The sequence below is a fragment of the Peromyscus eremicus genome, chromosome 6 (genome assembly GCF_949786415.1).
Source record: "Peromyscus eremicus chromosome 6, PerEre_H2_v1, whole genome shotgun sequence".
Taxonomy (NCBI): Eukaryota; Metazoa; Chordata; class Mammalia; order Rodentia; family Cricetidae; genus Peromyscus; species Peromyscus eremicus.
In genome coordinates this window covers 55,617,277-55,636,135 of record NC_081421.1, presented here as the reverse complement: position 1 = coordinate 55,636,135, position 18,859 = coordinate 55,617,277, and the positions used below count along the sequence as shown (strand labels likewise).

The 18,859-nt window shown below is 37.3% G+C and overlaps 1 protein-coding gene across 1 annotated transcript in view; it reads right to left on the bottom strand.

Moving 5' to 3' along the window:
• Positions 1-3,644: 3,644 nt before the first annotated feature.
• Positions 3,645-18,859, bottom strand: part of Pdgfc (platelet derived growth factor C) — a 172,590-nt gene continuing 157,375 nt past the window's right edge. Inside the window, exons 4-6 of the mRNA XM_059265521.1 lie at positions 14,835-15,042; positions 10,255-10,472; positions 3,645-5,274 (exon numbers count right to left, since the gene is read on the bottom strand). Of these exons, the coding sequence (XP_059121504.1) occupies positions 5,158-5,274; positions 10,255-10,472; positions 14,835-15,042 (543 nt within the window). The 3' untranslated portion in view covers positions 3,645-5,157. The remainder of the gene's footprint in view (positions 5,275-10,254; positions 10,473-14,834; positions 15,043-18,859) is intronic.

Below are 18,859 nucleotides of genomic sequence, written 5' to 3'. Positions count from 1 at the left end.
TTCTTTGATTTACTTTCACTTTGTCTCGTCTTTGATATGAAAGGTATACCTCAGCTTTGAAATTCTGAGTTTGGTGAGAACAGGATCCACATTCTTTTGCATGTGGCATCTATTTGGCCCAGAATAGTGACCCTACTCTTTCACTACCAAACTGGATTTTCATTCCTGTCAAAAATCAACTGACCACAACTTCAAAGGTTTATTTTTGGATTCTCAGTTCTAAAATCACATTGATCCATGTGTTTAACATTGTTAACTATGTCATAGCATTTCTGTGACTTGGCAGCAAGCTCTAAAATCCTGAATCTGAATCTGCTCATTTTGTACTCCTCTATTCAAGATTTATCTGTCAGCTTGGCTTCCCCACACTCCTCTATGAATATTAGGAGTATCTTATCAATTTCTGTAAATGAGTCAGCTGGACTTAGATTGATATTTTAAAAAATAATAAAGGTATTAATCTTAAAACATAATTCCTAGAAAAGGTATATGTCTCATTTTTAAATTTCTTAAAGACTTACACTGGGCAAGATTTTCTGTACTGAGTTATGCAACAAATTGAATCTGGTGTAGATACAGTTGCTTACTGAGGCAGTTCTTAAAAGATGAAGCAACATTTCAGTAACTGCACAGGGAGTGACTTAGGTAAATGCAGGAATGGAGCTTAGCGTGGGCATCTAGAAGAATATCAGTATGTTCAGGAAACTGAGTGTTTGCTGGAACTAGGTGTCTCAAGGTTGATGAGTCATAATAATTAAAAAAGATAAACTACTAGATTACAGGTCATTAGCACAGACATGCTTTCTTGTTCAGAGTTTAAAGACTGTTTTATTTTGACAACAGTTTATCTTAAGTAACTGAGATAAGAATAGTCCATGAAGGAATTATGAATCTTGACTTGAAAAGAAGTAGCATGAAGTAAGGTTGGTGTGACAATCATCAACCAGAAAACCAATGTTAAAATCTCAAAATAGAAAAATAATTTTTATATTCATTTGTTCCTGTGTGTGTGTGTATGTGTGTGTGTATGTGTGTGTGTACGTGTGTGTATGTGTGTGTGTGTATGTGTGTGTGTGTGTGTGTGTGTGTATGTGTGTGTGTGATGGTGCACCTATGGTGGTCATAGGACAACTTGTGGGAGTTGGTTCTCTTTCATCTTGTGGGTCATGGGAATTGAACTCAGGTAGTCAGGCTTGGCAGCAAGCAACTTTACATACCAAGTAATCTTCTGGGCCGAGAGAAAAGTAATTTTATAACCTTGCATCATGAGCAGCAGACAAAAGTCTCCCTGCTGTACTTACTTTGGCAGTAGTAGCCTCAATTGTGGAGAGCTGAAAAGTCGCAGCTTCTGTCTCTTGTGTTCTTCATCTCACAGCTAATGGCAAAAGTATCTAACAGCTCCAGGGTTTCCATGTCCCAGTCTGTGCTCCACTTAACATTATTTACCCTCGTGGACTCTCACCTCACCTAGTTATTGACGCACATTGTTAACTGACTCCCTGTTTGATTCAATGCCTCATCAGGCATTGGTGAAAAAATAATAATATAATTCTTGCTAAGATTCTCATTAGTGAGAAACCAAAACAAGGTAATTGTAACTCAGTACAACACTATTTATTGTTGAACTATCCTTGTGAGTCTGTGTATGTGGAGAGAAGGGAACCAAGCTTGAGGGACTAGTGGTGTTTGACAGGGCACTTGGCAAGAAGCTACTGAGAAGGGCATGTGTAGGAGCTGTGCTCTTAAGAGAATGCAGTACACATTAGCACACATGTGAGTGAATGCTGGCATTTTTAGAAAACCACAAATATCCACCACAGCTGTGTCAGGCTTGATGGTGTAAAATGAACAGAAAGTGGTAAACAGTGAGATTAGGAGGGATTTGGTGTGCCATATGAAGATTAAAATGGAATCTTGTAGAGTTCTATTGAGGAAATTCTACCCATCATACATCATTGGCTTTGTTGAAAGGCCATGCTCTTAGTGGGGTGGAGGATGGATCAGAGAGGAGAGAGGCCAAAGACACTAGAGTGGGGGAATTGAGGCTGTTTTACTAGATTGGGTGAGCCATGAGGCAGGGCCAGAAAGAAGGAAGCTATAGAAATGGGGCTGTAGATACAAATGTGAGAGAGGAAAAGGCAGTCAATGAGATCTGCTGATAGCACAGGAAGCAGGAAAATAAAGGAAAGGCTGAGCTCTCAGAAATAGGATCGTACATTATAAAAAAAAAAAATGGCTTCTGAGAGTTCACTCAGCCTCGATATTAAATGTGAGAAGAAAGTGAACCACTGAGGAAGCCTATTCAGACAGTATGATTTTCTGAGGGCTCACTGTTTTGTCCTTTGCACATTTCCAAGATATATATAAGGAATATTCAATGAGAAGGAGAGAGTAACAAAAAGATGCAGAAATAAAATATGTGGCCAATAACACTGCTTCAGATAACTGTTATTCTTTTTTTTTTTAATACACATCACTATGAAAAATGGGCCTTTGCTCAGAAACAGAAGTCTGAGCCATGGATATGACATACTGAAAATACTTGTGGTCAATAAAGTCAACATGTCATGGACTTATGAGAAACTGCAGTCACTTACTGTATGAATGTGTTAGCTTCTGTTGGCTTTGGTAAACACAGTGTTATGAGAGTAATTGATCATCAGCTGTTAGTCTTGACGCTCACCCCTCACTCACCAGTGGTAGGGAATAGACTGCTATCTTTATGATCACTTTGGGCCACCAAAGAAAACAACAAATATTTTAGTACAGACATGGAAATGATAGAAATACCAAGGTAGACACATCAAGTAGGTAATTCACTGCAATTCATTATAGTCCTTGCTTTGCCACCTTATAAACTACCAGCTGCTTTGCACTTTCTGTGAAACTTGGTGAAATTATTTCTGGGCCTTTACAGGGATGGGACAAAAGGGCAAAAGATTTAAAGAAATGAGGTAGAGAACAGGTTTATTTTGTGTGCTTGTTTCTTATGTGGCGGGAGGCAGGGCAGGGCAGCCAGCAGTAGGGGAGCAGACAATGGGTGCTATTTGGAAGCTCAGCCTGGAGATACTAGGTCTGCACATGTGGTAATTCCATCAACCCTAGGGCCAAGTGTTGAAGAAACTAGATCCCAAAGTGTCTGTGCCTGGAATGGAAGGACTCTACTGTGAAATACCCTGGGTAATTCACAGACCAGCTACTACTCAGTCATGGTAAATGAAGACAGGAATAGAGGCTTATGAAACCCATCCCACCTTCATCTCATCACATGTCATATCACTAAACATTTTACAACACGCATGTAACTGTCAGGTTCCATGCAATTTAATTAACCTGGAATTACTATTAATACCCCTGAAAAAAAGAACATCATTACATCATTGCAAAAAGACACTAGAAAGAAGAGGAAGCCAGGGGAGGCTCAGCTGAAACACCTTCTCTTTCGTGTATTCTGAACAGATAGATACTTTTGTACAACACAAATGATGGCAACATCGGACTTTGTAATCTTCATTTTCTTAGAATCCCAAGAGACCGACATGTTCACACACATGTACATGGGAACACACTTGTGCACACGTGTGCATGCACATGCGCACGCGCACGCACACACACGCACACACACACACACACACACACACAGACCGATACTTCCACTTGTCCCCAAAATAGTCAGATTCTTTTATTTGATGATTCAATACATTTTAATTCAAATAGTCACCACATAACCTAGGCACAGTATTTAGCATTTACAAGCACTGTATTATGCTGATTTTCTTTTCAATTGCCAAAGAGTAGAGTAAGTGAACTCCTTAAATGATATACTTCTGTACATAAAAATATCCATGTATTTATACAAGTGTATGGAGCAGAGTTTAAAGGTAATAAAACCCTAGCCTCACAATAAATAGGATGTGTCCATACAGTGCGACACACCACAGAGAGCTGTCGGGAAGTGGTCGCTCTGTTTCAGGAAGATGCTTGTTTTTCTCTGAACTCTGCTCCTATTTCGCACAGAAAGTGTGAGATTAGCAATGACTCCATGTGAGTGTATACACATCTTCTGTTGTATTTGTATCTCTAAGAATAAAAGTGGGAATTGATAATAATTCAGTTGTTATCAAAATGTTCCTGCGACCTATCAATTCTATTGACTTCCCCATTCCATCTTTTCAAATACAGATGACTCTAAACTCTAGCACCATACAAGAAAGAAATACATGTGTTTCTGTCAGAGAAGTAAGATTTTATACCATCTTTATTTCTCTGGCTATAGCAATTCTGTTTAGAAAAATTTTATCAAGCTAAAAATAATTGATCTAGGTTGTCATAAAAAAGAATATTAAATACCTTTGGTAAAAATAGAAATATTTAACAAGATTAGAAAAGCCAACAGTTATAATGTCAAAAGGAGAATATAAAAATGTACACAGTGAAACACATAAACCACCTCAGGGGGAAGGGAAGGGAAGGGGAGGGGAGGGGGGAGGGGAGGGGAGGGGAGGGGAGGGAAGGCCACTCCTCTGTGCAGGTGTGCTTCCTGCAAACCAGGACTGTACTTCTCTTCTTCCAAATGGCAAAGAAGTTACCAAGCATGAAAAATCCAGTCTTTCCTATCAGCACATTTAATTTATAGCAACATAGCTGCTATCTAAAAGCTGAGTTTGTAGAACATAGACCATTCGGATTTGTATATGCAAACATGAAGAGAAAATCCAAGGTTTTCTGCATTGTTCACAATCAGCTGTGAGTTTTCACCATTTTCTGGTGTTCACATCACTTGCCATATCAAGACAACTAAATTATAGCAATGCTGTCAGTGGAAAAGAAATGCTGTCACTCTGGAGCTTGCTAGGGATCTACAAACACTTGATTTGTTTCTGTGGTTCTTCCATCCTTTGACCTTCCTCTAAAAAGCACTGCTGTGGAACTCCTGACTCCTCTTGGTGCGTCTTCTTTCAGAACACTTTTAAATCCTGCAAGTGGAAGACTGTTGAAGCAAACAACTGAGATTTTTGGATGGAGACAATGAGTAAGATCTTTACCACAGCCAATGGCAGCATCTGACAGCCCTTTGGCAGATGCTGGTGGGGATGTGGGAGTCTAGTGGGGGATTCAGGATGCCAGTGGGGATGTGGGCTGCTGTGGAGGATGCAGTTACCCTCCTGTGTTTCCTTTACACACACAGTCACATTCCTCATGGTGTTCTAGGGCCACATCAGTGAGTGACTTATGCAATCCTTTGACTCCAACTTTCGGTCTCAACTGAAGGACCTATAAGGGAATAAATATGCCACCTTTAAAAATCAATCCTTTTCCATGTTTGACATCAAGGACAAGTAACACTTCAAACAAAACAAAATGAAACCTTACGACCTAAGAAAGTCTTACATACTTTAGTGTCTCATAAAGAAGTTGTATACACAGTCCTCAACTCTAGCCCCCAAGTCATCCACTACTGTCATTTCATAAAAGAAAGGGTGTGTTAATGGCAAAAGTTTCAAAGCATACTCCTCCCAGAATACAGAACAGCTCTCAAATTGAAAGACTCACCTTGTGCCTATTACTTCTAAATATAATCATAGGAGAGACAACTTCACCTCAAGTATATTGAAACCACTAATGCACAATTTGTTTTTCTGTTGTTTTAGCTTCTTGTTTTAATACATGTATTCACATGCTGCACAGATATTTACACTTGATACAGTACACTCAACCATGGAGATAGTTCGGAAAGAAACTTGATCATTCCACAGCTGAGCCTGCCCAATTATGCCACTCATTAATTTTCTTGGCTACATTTCAAGTCTTCTATAAACTTGATGAGATGAATTAGATGTACTTCATAGACATCATCCTCAGCCACAGCTAAGTTTCTGCAGCTGAATCTTACTAGGAGGCTCAGTAGTAACAACGATGCCTTTATTAATTGAACTTATTCACAGTTTAGAGTGTTCAGGTTTCAAATAAAAAATATGGGCACCAAAATTAAAAATGTATCTTTGTAGTGCTGTGACTAAAGGATCTAGTTGTGTATTGTATTAAAAGTATCTGAAGTATTAGACATTCAATATTTCTTATAACAGAAACTATAAATTCTAGAAATTATGTTACTTGGTTTATGAGTGAAGACCAGGGTACATAATAACATAAAAGTGTTCATTTTCTCTCCTTTCCATGTATAATACAGATAACTGCATGAAGTGACTATGGAAATTTCCCATTCCTGTAAGTTGTCATTAATCCACAGAGACCCAAGTTGTCTTCTGTTTGTCTGAAGACTTACAAAATAAACCTGGGAAATGAGTACATAACTTTTGGAGCATATGATTCTATCAGAGTTTAATTAGCTCACATTTTTTGAATACTTACTGTGTGCCAGGCACAATAATAATGTGTTTACATACTTCAACTCACAATAATCCTATGAGGTAATCTATGGTTATTACTTTCCTTTACACATGAGTGAGTAGATTTAGACACACTTTGGGAAATAGTTGTTATTTGCACCTAGGCTAAAAGATGAGTTATTAAAAGTAGAACAATAAATAATACTTGAAAGAAGCTTCAATACCATTGATCATCAGTTTATTTAGCAGTAACTTACTTTCTTGAATGATAAAACTTCAATGTCTTACAGTAAGTGTCGGAAATGCTGAGCTTTGAAAGTAGTTTTCTCAGTCTATTACATTTCATAATTCTGGAGCATGTATTCATGTAACTGCAATAATGACTAACTAGATAAGTGAATATTATTTTACATCACTAATGACTGTTTTAAATTAGCTGGGGTGTCATGAATTATAAAGTTTACAATGGTGTTATTCCTTATCATATTCTTGTTTCATGTTTGTTTTCTTTTTCTGGAATAAGCTTTTTAATGTAAGTCAGTATAGTGTCAGTATAACATAGCATCAGTATAGTCAATGTCATTAATCCCCACCTCCACCTCCACATGTTTCTCTATCCAGCAGGAATGAAACACAATACAACAGGTGAAGTTCCTCTACAGGCTGGAGGGTTGCCCCAAGTTGCACTTCTACCTCCTGCCTGACTCTCCTACGATGCATTTACTAAATATCTTCAAAAGGAGCAGAATGCTCTTCCTCCAGTTACTTCCTTCTTTAAAGAACAGGAGAACAAGGGAATCCGAGGCTGATATGTAGAACTGAATTGTATTGCAAAATAAAAATTAAAAAAATTAAAAAAAAACATTATCAGACAGCAAAAGAAAAAAAAAAAAACCAAAACAAAACTCTAGTACAGGGAGGGAGTATTCTGGAGGAAGAGGCAGGCAGATCTTTGTGAGTTTGAGGCCAGACTGGTCTACAGGGTCAGTTCCAGGATAGCCAAAGCTACACAAAGAAACCTTGTCTTGAGACACAAAATAAAAATAAAATGAAATATTTGAAGGAACTCTTGAGATGGGCCTTAGTTGTATTGTACGGTGTTTACAGAGAATGGGTGAAACTGGGTTCACTCTTGTTTTGGTCTAATATGAAATGTCATCTTCAGACTCCTGTATTGGGCATTTAGCAACTGATGGAGCTATTTTAGCAAGTGACTGAAACTGTAAGTTTCGTGGTCTAACTGAAGAAGGCGGGTACAAATAGTTACACATGTTCATTCTCTCTCGTTTTCTCTCCTCCATTTTCTCCTGTCGCCAAGATGTGAAACGAGTAATTAAATTTATGAAGTTATAAATAAGGAAGAATCATTGGGCCAGTTATGAAAATAGAAAAGCAAGAAAAACGTTCCTGCTATCAGAGTATCATACAGATTCTTTAGTCTCAGACAGCTGCCTTTCCCCAGTGCGAATTCACTCCTTCACTAATAATTCACCATAATAAAACACCGGACACAGAAGAAGATAGTTAATACTATATAGGAACGACTTGAAGTGTGCTGCATCTCACTCAAGTGTTTTGTACAGAATAACTCAACGAATCTCCAATACAACGTGTATGGGTATGTGGGATGGCAACCAACAGATAAGGAAAACGAGGCTCAGGGGGATTAAATAACTTTCTCAAAATCACATGGCTGAGAAATGTGAGAGGCTGCGAAGCATGACTGGCACTGAAGTTTGTATTCTTTAGTACTACACTATAATGAGACTTACTTTCCACACATTTCCACTTGGCAGAAGCAAGAAAACATGTGCAATGTTTTTTTTATTTCATTTTTATTTATTTGTGTGCAGGGTGTGTGTGTGTGTGTGTGTGTGTGTGTGTGTGTGTGTGTGTGTGTGTGTGTATGGCATAGTGTCTATAGAGTTCAGACGACGATCAGCAGGGGTCTGTTCTCTCCTTCTGCTAGGTGAATGAAGCTCATGTTTTTTCGTCTTGGTGGAAGTATTTCTTACCTGTTGATCCATCTTGCTAGCCCCTAAACAATGATTTTGGAAGAGTACACTTCTCCCTAACACAGGCACCTTTTAAAGTCCTGTATGTGGTGAATGCAGTGCTAGGTCAGTGGATACTAGCACTGACTACTCTAGGTTAGAGGACTGTTATAAAAGCTGAGCTATTGACATAGCCTTCCTGGAGCTCCAAGGCCCATGTGCTACTGACAATCTACTTGAACCTGGAGCAGATATTCTGATGCTGGCAAGGGGACATCTGGAAGCAGATGGCGTGAGCACACATGTAGAACAGGTAGAATGGTTTGTAAAGACAGTCCTATTGTAATTACTGGATGCCAATTTTAGACAGTGCCTTCTAAAAGGAAGGTAACTACCTTCAAACTTGATGCCTAAGAAAGGGCTAGATGATTACCAGATTTTTATAGAGATTATGTATCTCATTGGAAGCTACAACACGCTAATGGTAGATCTGAGTAGAAATAGGGTTGCTTATCTTCTGCAGTTTCCTGCTTTCTCCTGAACTTTCTCAACCACTAACATAGCATTATTGAAAAGCATAAAATTGTGTCAGAAGAATTACAGTTTATGACACTACTATATGTTGAATCAAGAGTAGATGGTTTCACTGATGTCATGCTGTACATGAAAAATCATCCTTTGGGGTGAAAATAATAATTATCAAATGAAGTTAAACAAAAGTCAAATCAGAGGATCAGACTTAATCAAGTGCAGTCTGAAAAAATTGTAACAATTAAATCTGAACGACCAAAAAAGTATCTTCTCTGGATACACACACACACACACACACACACACACACACTGGTAGATAAAGTGGGATATATTCAGTTATTCAGCATGAATGAGCCTGAGTTTTTCTGTGTTGCCCAGGTTAGCCTTGACTTCTGGGCTCAAGTGGTTCTCCTTCACAGCCTCAAGGTAGCTGGGGCTGCAGGTGTGTGGCACTCAGCCTGCCTCCAGTCATGAAGATTTTGAATATGATGGATCCCAAGGCTCTGCATTGCAGTAATTGCTAATAGTTCAGATTATGTTTTTATGAAGTAAAATATCAAAGAATTCATAAAACGTGAAGCATGTTTTTTGAGGCAACAAGTGTAATAATGAATATCAGCTTACCTATAAATATGCCCTCACAGTATTTATGTTCTGACACTGGACCATATGTAAACACAATTTTTTTTTTTTTGTTTTTTTTGTTTTTCGAGACAGGGTTTCTCTGTGTAGCTTTGCGCCTTTTCCTGGAACTCACTTGGTAGCCCAGGCTGGCCTCGAACTCACAGAGATCCGCCTGGCTCTGCCTCCCGAGTGCTGGGATTAAAGGCGTGCGCCACCACACAATTATTAAAGGTCTCATTGCTCAAAATTAGACAGTGAATTGTTTCTCTGCTTGTCTTTAAACTATTCTCCTTCAACAGTTTGAAAATAAATTATAGTTGAAAAGCTCCACTCTCTTTTTCCTGGGAAAGGTGCTGTGTGCTTGATATAAGAAATAAAAATCTTGCATCATTGGGGTTGGGGTGGTAGTTCAGTAATGGAACACTTGATAAACATACACAAATCCTGAGCTTGAGCCCAGTATCGCAGAAAACAACAACAACAAAAACAGTTAAAAAACAAACAAAGAAAAGAACCAAAGCTTCACTGATCAGCTACGATCTACCACTACATGTACTTTCTAAATTTTCAATGTCTGTGTCTTAAAATTAAAAGCCTTGATTTTAAAAGTGAAAATAGGTCACTTTGTAGACCTGGTGCTTAGTTTTCAGTGATGGGAACATGTCCTTCTCAAACACCTATGCATTTTAGATTCAGTCTTTTGTTTTTAGGAAACAAAATGTCCCATAAAACTACAAAGAAAATGATCTACTTACCTCATGGTACTTTTTCGTAACTTTACGTGGGACACACTGACATTCATTGCAATTATGGAGGCAACAGGCACAATTTCCTCCACAGCGCTTAACCAGGAGACAACCTGGCCAGAAAATGGTATCTGTCCTCTTTAGCTCTTCCCGTATGGACACTGAGAAGTTCCGAGGCGTGCAGCTGTAGAGTCGTACTTCCTCTTTGAGAAGGTTCAAATTCACCACTATGGGGCATAAAGAAAAGCAAGAGGGAAAAAATGATGCTCATGCTTTGAGCCTGCTTCCACTTCTTTAAGCTCTTTTTTTATAAAAGAGATCTAGTTATTCCATGAATGATCACCCTAACAATATCCCTTCTCATTTTAACTAGGTTGTATGGCTCTACAGCTCACAAATTGAACTTTCTGTTTCACAGTAAACAAAGCTTCATTATGACTTAGTGACCAATGAAGAGGTGGCATTGTGCAATATGAAGAAAAGAGCCAACGAAAAGTTGAGAACTATAAATAGGAAACTTTATATAGAGAAAAGGGGCTACACCTTTTAACCTTAGTCAAAAAGCAGACAAAGAGAGCATTGCAGGGAAGAATAGCATGTAAGAGTATGAATGCTTTGATTAAAAGGCCGATGTAATTTTAAAAAAGGATTACAGGCTCTTACAATTAGTGCAGGAGAGCTTTCTGAAACCCTTCCACAGAACTTCTACAATCTCTGTGGCTATCGGGAACACAAAATATAAAGAGAATGAAGAAAATGTGGTTTTGAAGACAGCTGAATGGACAATACACGAAAGAAATGATACATTTGTCAGAGTAAGAACACTGGCTGGAAAGCTGATCTTCAGTGTGTTAGGAATTGGTGTTCTCTGAAATGTGGAACAATTGGCTTCCTTCAGATTTCTTTTGTTCCCTTGTTGAAAGATGGAGGCATGTCTAATTCATAACCATAGACTCTATTCTTTCTAGGGAGTTGTTTTTATTACACTATCCTTTAATTTTTTTTTTCAAGAGCTGCTGTTGGCTAGGCAGTAGTGGCACAAACCTTTAATCCCAGCACTCTGGAGGCAGAGGCAGGTGGATCTCTGTGAGTTTGAAGCTAGCCTGGTCTTCAGAGCAAGATCCAGGACAGGCACTAAAACTACAAAGAGAAACCTTGTCTTGAATAAAAAAAAAAAAACAAAAATAAATAAATAAATAAATAAATGCTTTTGATGAACAAGTAAAATATCCTTTCATTAGATACACAGAGAAATTCTCCCATAGGACCATAGTATTTATCTACATGAATACTGCCTCAGGAAAGCTATATAAAAAATGCCATGTTTCCTATGAACTTATACAAAAAAAGGAATTATAGGATATATATTCTAATTTCATTTTAGTTTGTGTCTTATGGCTTTGCCTATCTTATTTCTTAGAAATATTCCAAGTGTAATGCAATTTAAATGTTTCAAATCCATCTATTTATTCAAATTCTTTTTTCAAATTTAGTAACTATCTGAAATATATTGTTATAGAAAATATAAAGAATTGGGTTAAGTATCTTTAAATTAATACTGGAAAAATTATGAAATAAAAATAAATGTGTTTTTTCTGAGCAAAAGATGTTTTAAATAGTAACAATCATTGTGATATTCCAATTCTGAAAAATAACAGTGACAGTTTTTAATAGTTTTAACATGTGATGGTAAATATGAATAAAGCACTTGTTTTTTTGACTTTATTAAACTAATACAGTTTGTTGAGGGTTTTTTTTAAAAATTCTAAGGAATATATTAGATTATGAATATTTAATTGCAAGTTATAACCATGTTCAACTATAGGAGTAACCAAAAACCTCAGTCAAGTCTATGAATGTCCAAAGCAATAGTAAAAGGCCCGTGTCAATGATTTTCTCAGCTGAAAATGTATTTATTAATTCAATATGAAATCACAATTTTGATTACTTAAGGATTTCATCTGAAAATGATCCCATGAAAGCAAAGCATTTTAAAAACTGAAAGCAAATGAGTCAATTGCTTGAAAGCCCCTGTAAAGACTGATTATCCATTATTAGTAAAGTTAATAGGATGGCTGTGTGAATGAGGCTACCGAGTCTACAGCATTCCATCTTGTTGAATGATTCATATATATATATATATATATATATATATATATATATATATGTATATATATAATAACTTTTTATTTTAAGGCTATGTGTGATTTGATTTGGTTCTTTTCTCTGGAAAGATATGAAATCTGGACTGGGAGTGGAATACTTTTAAAAGTGGACAATGCAAAGACTCACTGCCACAGTTTGTATGGTCTATCTAAATCTTCTTTGGAATGTGGATGAAGCGCCCAGCTTTTAAAGGTCCCTCACCTACCACACACACACATTTAAACATACCATTTCACAAAGCTAGAAAGGCGACTGCACATGTTCTGCTGAAAATGTTTACTTAACCACAATAAAAGGCTAGGGTAGATTTCCCAAGTGTGCTCTTGTACCTGCTACAATGTGAAAATTTAAACACACTTTCAACTCCACTTCCACTCATTTATCATGCTTGACTCACAAGTCAAAAGGCCCCTTTGAAAGAGCTGTTAAGCATGACTTAGAAAATACCTTATTTAAGTTTTCTTTTCTTTTCTTTCTTTCTTTCTTTCTTTCTTTCTTTCTTTCTTTCTTTTTTTTTTTTTTTTTTTTGTAGCCACACAATATGAATGAAAACTCTTGAGTTAGAGGAAGTGCTATAAAGAAAATAAGTCAAAACACTCTAAGTTTTTCAGAGAGGATAATACTGACAAAAACATGGGCAAATTTTACTTTGTTAGCTGTTCCTTCTTTTGGAGATATTCAATCCTAGGCTATCATATTACAGTAGTGCAATCTGAGGGTGGTCTTTCTAAAACGAGTGTGGTAACATTGTGATATGTTTATTCTGGGAAAAATCTATTTCAAGGTCTAATTAGACACTTTAAAAAATATATCCCTGTTTCTTTGTAGAAAGGCTCTTGCAAGGAAGCTGATTTGTCTTGAGATCTTAGCCAACATTTGCATTTTAGTGTGTAAAGTCCTAAAAGTATGCAAGACTTTTCTCACGCTTACTGTATGAATTAAAAATCTAATGTTTTTGGCAAACTGCAAAGAGTTTTGATAGCGAAGGTGTTAAATGAATATGTGAAAGACCTGGATCAACACCAGATTCTTTTCAGTATAAGCTAGCATATGGTCAAATCTATGAGCAGCAGGCATGGGGATCCAGGCTTAACAATATGACTCAAAGAAAGGTCCTAGGCTGAAATCCATAATCACTTCTCCAAAAACTCTATGTATGCTTAAAACCAGTTTCTCACTCCTGCTTCTTGTGGATGCACCTCATCATCTAATTTGTATTGCTAAGAAAAGTAGAATTCATGGGATGTTCGGCTACTCGTGCAGAGCTTCAACTTCCTGTTCCTAAGTGCAGAAAAGGGAAGTGTCGTTGTAATTTATTCATCAAGATCAGATCTGCTAAACATGTAACAGCATCCAGCATGTGGAAAGGATTCAGATGCCCATGCCCTTGAACATAGCCATGTTCAAATACTTTTAAAAGGAAACCATGTCTGTCAGCACACTGAAATACCACGCCTGGGCAGGTCCAAACGTGACCTGCTGAGATGAAAGCTCATGATCGGGAAGGCTGCAAGGGCGTGAAGGAAAGGCAGGAATCAAGTTTCTTCTTACAGGATTTAGAAAAAGACTGGTGCAATCTGCTACGGTGAATGGCTCAAATTAACTAAACACTGTCCCTTCCACATAAATTCTTACGGTCCTTCTAGTCTCTCAAGTAATCCCGACTAGACACTTCTGATAGACTGCAACCGTGTTTTCTGAGTGCAGTCTAATTTTCCTGCTACTTTTCTCCATTGTCATTTGTGTGATACAGCTCTTTCACAATCCCAATGTTCTCGTTAGAACTAGCTAACTTCACTGGAAACTTGGTTAATATCATAACTTTTGCTCTTAAAAGAAGATAGACCAATTTGGTCAAAAGTGATGATTTCAAAGGAAAATTCACCAGGAGAAAAGTTCCCATTGTATGTTCCCCTGTAGGCTGCTGTCCTCTTGCTGTGAATCCTACCTTGAGAACTTCTATCTCATCAAGTTGAACAATTACAATTTCCCCTACTCTTTAGAACTTTCTAAGTTTACAAAATGGATGCATCCTTGACCCAGGAAACACATAGTAAAAATGACTTCTATAAAATATCTCCGTTTTTTTAAACCCTAAACCTGATTTTTCATCTCTGATCTTTTCTCTTGAATCTCAAAATGTAGATTAGCTTATTAGCAATGAGTCTTATCAAACCCAGTGGAGTGTTCAATCAAAACAGTGTTTGACGAGACAGGAAGAGACTGGGATTTTCAACACAAGTGTCTTGATTTTCTTCTTGTTTACATCATCATTTAATACATTCCTGTGCTTAGATGATAATAAGATGGGTTGTTTTAGCATATCACCAAAGGCATTTAAACTCTCCGTTTTAGAAACTGTGGCAAAAGAATCGGAAAACATCAGTCACCGAAAGACATGCTAATCTGAAGAGGAAGCTAACCTTTGTTTTTTTTCCCATAAAGAAACGCTTTGCCCACAATCTGCCATGCTGGTTTGTACAGGCTGTCCAAGTCCATCTGCCATCGGTCGGGCTCTAGATACCGAATCAGCTCTTCCAAGGTACTGAAGGCGGTCACGGCATTATTGAGCAGGTCCAGTGACAACGCTGAAGGGGGCAACACTGAAGGACTTGTGGTTTCGTTGACTTGCTGAAAGTAAAAGAAATCCCTCATTAACTGTTTTAAAAGCTGACAATGTATTCCTTTTCCACGTGTACACCAAGATAGTCAGACTAATAATGGAAGAACCTGGAGAGCAAAACTACTTTCAGCTCAAGTCAGGAGTAATCATTCTGAAGCAGGGTCTAATGGTATATTACTGAAATACCATAACACAGGAGAAGGCTGAGACAGGAAAATTGCAAGCTTGAGGCCCATCTAGGATTCATTTATGATATTTTATCTATTTAAAAAAAAGAGAAGAAAAGCAAAGCAAAGTGTAACTGTTTTACAAAACTCTATGTAGATGAATTTTGAGGAACGGCCTGTGAGGAGTAAGACACTTATTTCCATCATCACAAACTAAGGTTGATGTGAATATTATTTATTCATACTAGGCAATTAAAAGTACATGCTCTATATGCTAATCCATGGCTCCCCTGGAGCCCAGTGCCAGGTATGAGCTATGAGTTTAAAAATTCAAAGAGATAAAAAGATGAAAGATCTAAAGGTCTAAACTCAGGTCTAATACAGATTAAGTCTTTAGAAGAGCAAAACAGACTTTCTACATTTCCATAACTAGTGAAAGTCATTAGTTCTGTCATTCAGAAAGCACAATGACTCCAAAAGTATTACAAATAAAGCTTTGCTTGCTCATCTGAAAATATAAAAGTAAAAATATCTAAGCCTTGAAGGGCCAACTTGAAAAATTTCCTCTACAGGTTTATTTTTAAAAATTCAAATGTATGATTAAGGTAAAAGAGAAACAACAGGAAAATACCTTGTCAATCTATATGACTGTTACAAAGTTTCTAACCAATGTGTCCTTTTGGTCAGTAGGGTCTCATAGATCCCTTAACAATGCAAGGTATTCTTTCTTGGTTGTCCTCCAGAATCTTATGATAAGACTCTGTTGCTGAAGACACCTTATGATTTAATCACAAGACATGGGGAAATCAAGCTGATACTGGCATGGAGCTTTAATCCCTACTGTCTACTTTTTACAGTGGTGGAAGATGATCTGCACACTACTTGGGGCAAAATAATCAACAGTCTTGCCCAACTATAAACACAGTGACCAACAATAACAACTGACCTACCAAGTTATACCCACTAGTGCAATAATGGCACAAATAAGATGTAGGTAACCATTCTCTGATTGGATTTAAGCCCCACTGCACAAAAGGAACCAAAATCTGGTACCATTATTTGTTCAAGAACCTGTGGTTACACAAGTAGGTTGTAGAGGAGAATCTGCAAGTAATAATTTGCCAATAGTAATAACATAGATCCTAAGTTCTTATCTTTCTACATATAGATTAGGGTACCTCTCAACCCTCATCACTGAAGCATTTTTGTTGTTATTATGAATGGAGATTAATTCAGAGTGGTCAAAATGTAGCAAATAAGATACTATGGAGTGCTTAGTTATAAATGGAACAGCTATATCAGACACCCTCCTCACAAGATTCTGGGATCATCAAAGGGGTGGCAGAAAGATTATAAGAGGCAGTGATACTAGGTATCTACAGTGAAACATATTCAATAGCTATGAGAAGGCTATTGCATACATGAGCTCATAGTGGCTGTGACTACACTCGCAAGGCCCACACAGGATCAAATCAGCCCAAATGCCAGCATGAATGAGTGATTTACTCATGAAGTTCCATCCCTAACTGAGGAGCTGTTGACAACTGATGGCAGTTGAGAGGGGAACAGTCAGTTTCCTTCAGGGATGAGGTCCCATAGAGGCTACTTATGCTCCAGTAGATGGTCCTACAGCCATGTACATATAGGAAGCACTAAGTCTCTCTCTCTCTCTCTCTCTCTCTCTCTCTCTCTCTCTCTCTCTCCATATATATATATATATATATATATATATATATATATATATATATATATATATGAAGTTAGGAGGGAAAAGTAGGAGGATAAATAGGAGAAGAATTAGAGGGGAGGAAGAGAGGTGAATTTTATCAAAGCACATTACTTTAATGTATGAAATTCTAGAACAATAACATTAATACTATCTCCACAGTTCAAACACAGACTCACAATGAAAACTCTTGTACATTGTATAAACTTTCCTCTTATTTTCTACTCTTCACTTTCCTTAACTTAGAAAATGGCCTTGTAGTTAATGCATGATCATGTCAGAAGAACTTAGACTTAACTCTGAGGTTAGGAGTATCTACTGCTCTTACAGAGGACCAGAGTTTCGTTCCCAATACCCACATTGGGTAGTTCACAACTGTATACAACTCCAGCTCCAGGGGATTTGTCATCCTCTTACAGCTTCTAAGACAATTGCACTCCAGTAGCCATGCCCACAAAGACAGAGGAGGAAAAGCAGTGCAAACACATATGTAAACATTACAAAACTTCAAAATAAACAATTACAATCTAAATCACTGCAGATCAGTGTGAGAAATTGCCCGATGTTCTTTTAATACAGTAGAATTAAAGCACAAGGCAGTCACTTGGAGCATGCTGCCGTGGATATCTGTATGCTGTGAATGTGTTGCACTGATTGATTGAAAAATATAATGTTGATTGGCCAGTAGCCAGGTAGGAAGTATCAGATAGGCAAGATAAGCAGAGAGGAGATTTCTGAGAAGTGGAAGGCTGAGTCAGGAGATGCTGCCAGCCGCGGCCGCTATGAAAAGCAAGATGTAAAGATACTGGTAAGTCATGAGCCACGTGGCAAGGTATAGATTAATAGAAATGGGTTAGTTTAAGATATAAGAACTAGATAGCAAGAAACCTGCCACGGCCATACAGTTAATAAGTAATGTAAGTCTCTGTGTGTTTACTTGGGTCTGAGCAGGACTGGAGAAAACTCCAGCTACAACATGCTTTATCAAATCATGACTGTCAGTAGGCTAGTATCTAGAATATACCAAAAGAGAGATAATCAGTTGGAAGGAATGAGCAACCTACAGATAAAACATTGAATAATCTGTAAGCTTAAGAAAATAAAACAAAATCCATTAATTCATGCAGAAAAAAATGAGGTCATGTTTGCCTACTAAGGAAGATATACCACTTCATATACATTATTTAGAAAAAGTTACAAATGTGTTGTGTTATTGATGGAGTAAGTGAACTGAAATTCCTGAACTGTGCCTACATGAGTGAACGTATGGGAGCATGCCTCTTCAGAGCTGAAGCTGGATTCAGTGGAGACCAGAGACTGGCATATATCATGTCCCTGTAATTAAAATTAGTGCAAAAACATTTATCACAATTTTACTTAAAACAGAGAAATAATGGAGGCAACCTACATACCTGTGTAGAGGAGAATTCATTAGAGCACCATAAAAGAAAAAACGGGAAACAAAATAAGTTGGTAATTTCAGGAAAGGTGGGGAAGTTTGAATTTTTTTTTTATCAGCAGTAAAGTTTACCATTCTGTTCAATTTTTAATGCTGACTCAAGGTAAGATGTGCCATATCATAGTTAAAGTGAAAATTAGGCCAAAGTAAGTGCATGAACAAATGCAGGATTTTCTACAACGTAAATGATATCACTTATCCAAATAAATGCAGGAGGCAGAATATCTAATAAGACACTTGTGTGGTTTCAGGTTGATTTATAATGATATTTAAAATAATGAAAATGTGAAAAATATAAGCATATAATATTAGAATAATGTGCCTTCAAACTACAGAATGATGGGAAGCCAATAAAATGACACCCTTCAAGAATTTATATTAACAAAAGAAACAATAAAAATTATTCTTAAAAACATCCTCAGTAAATGGTGATTTCAACATGCATCAATTAAAACAAAATAAAAATTTAACAG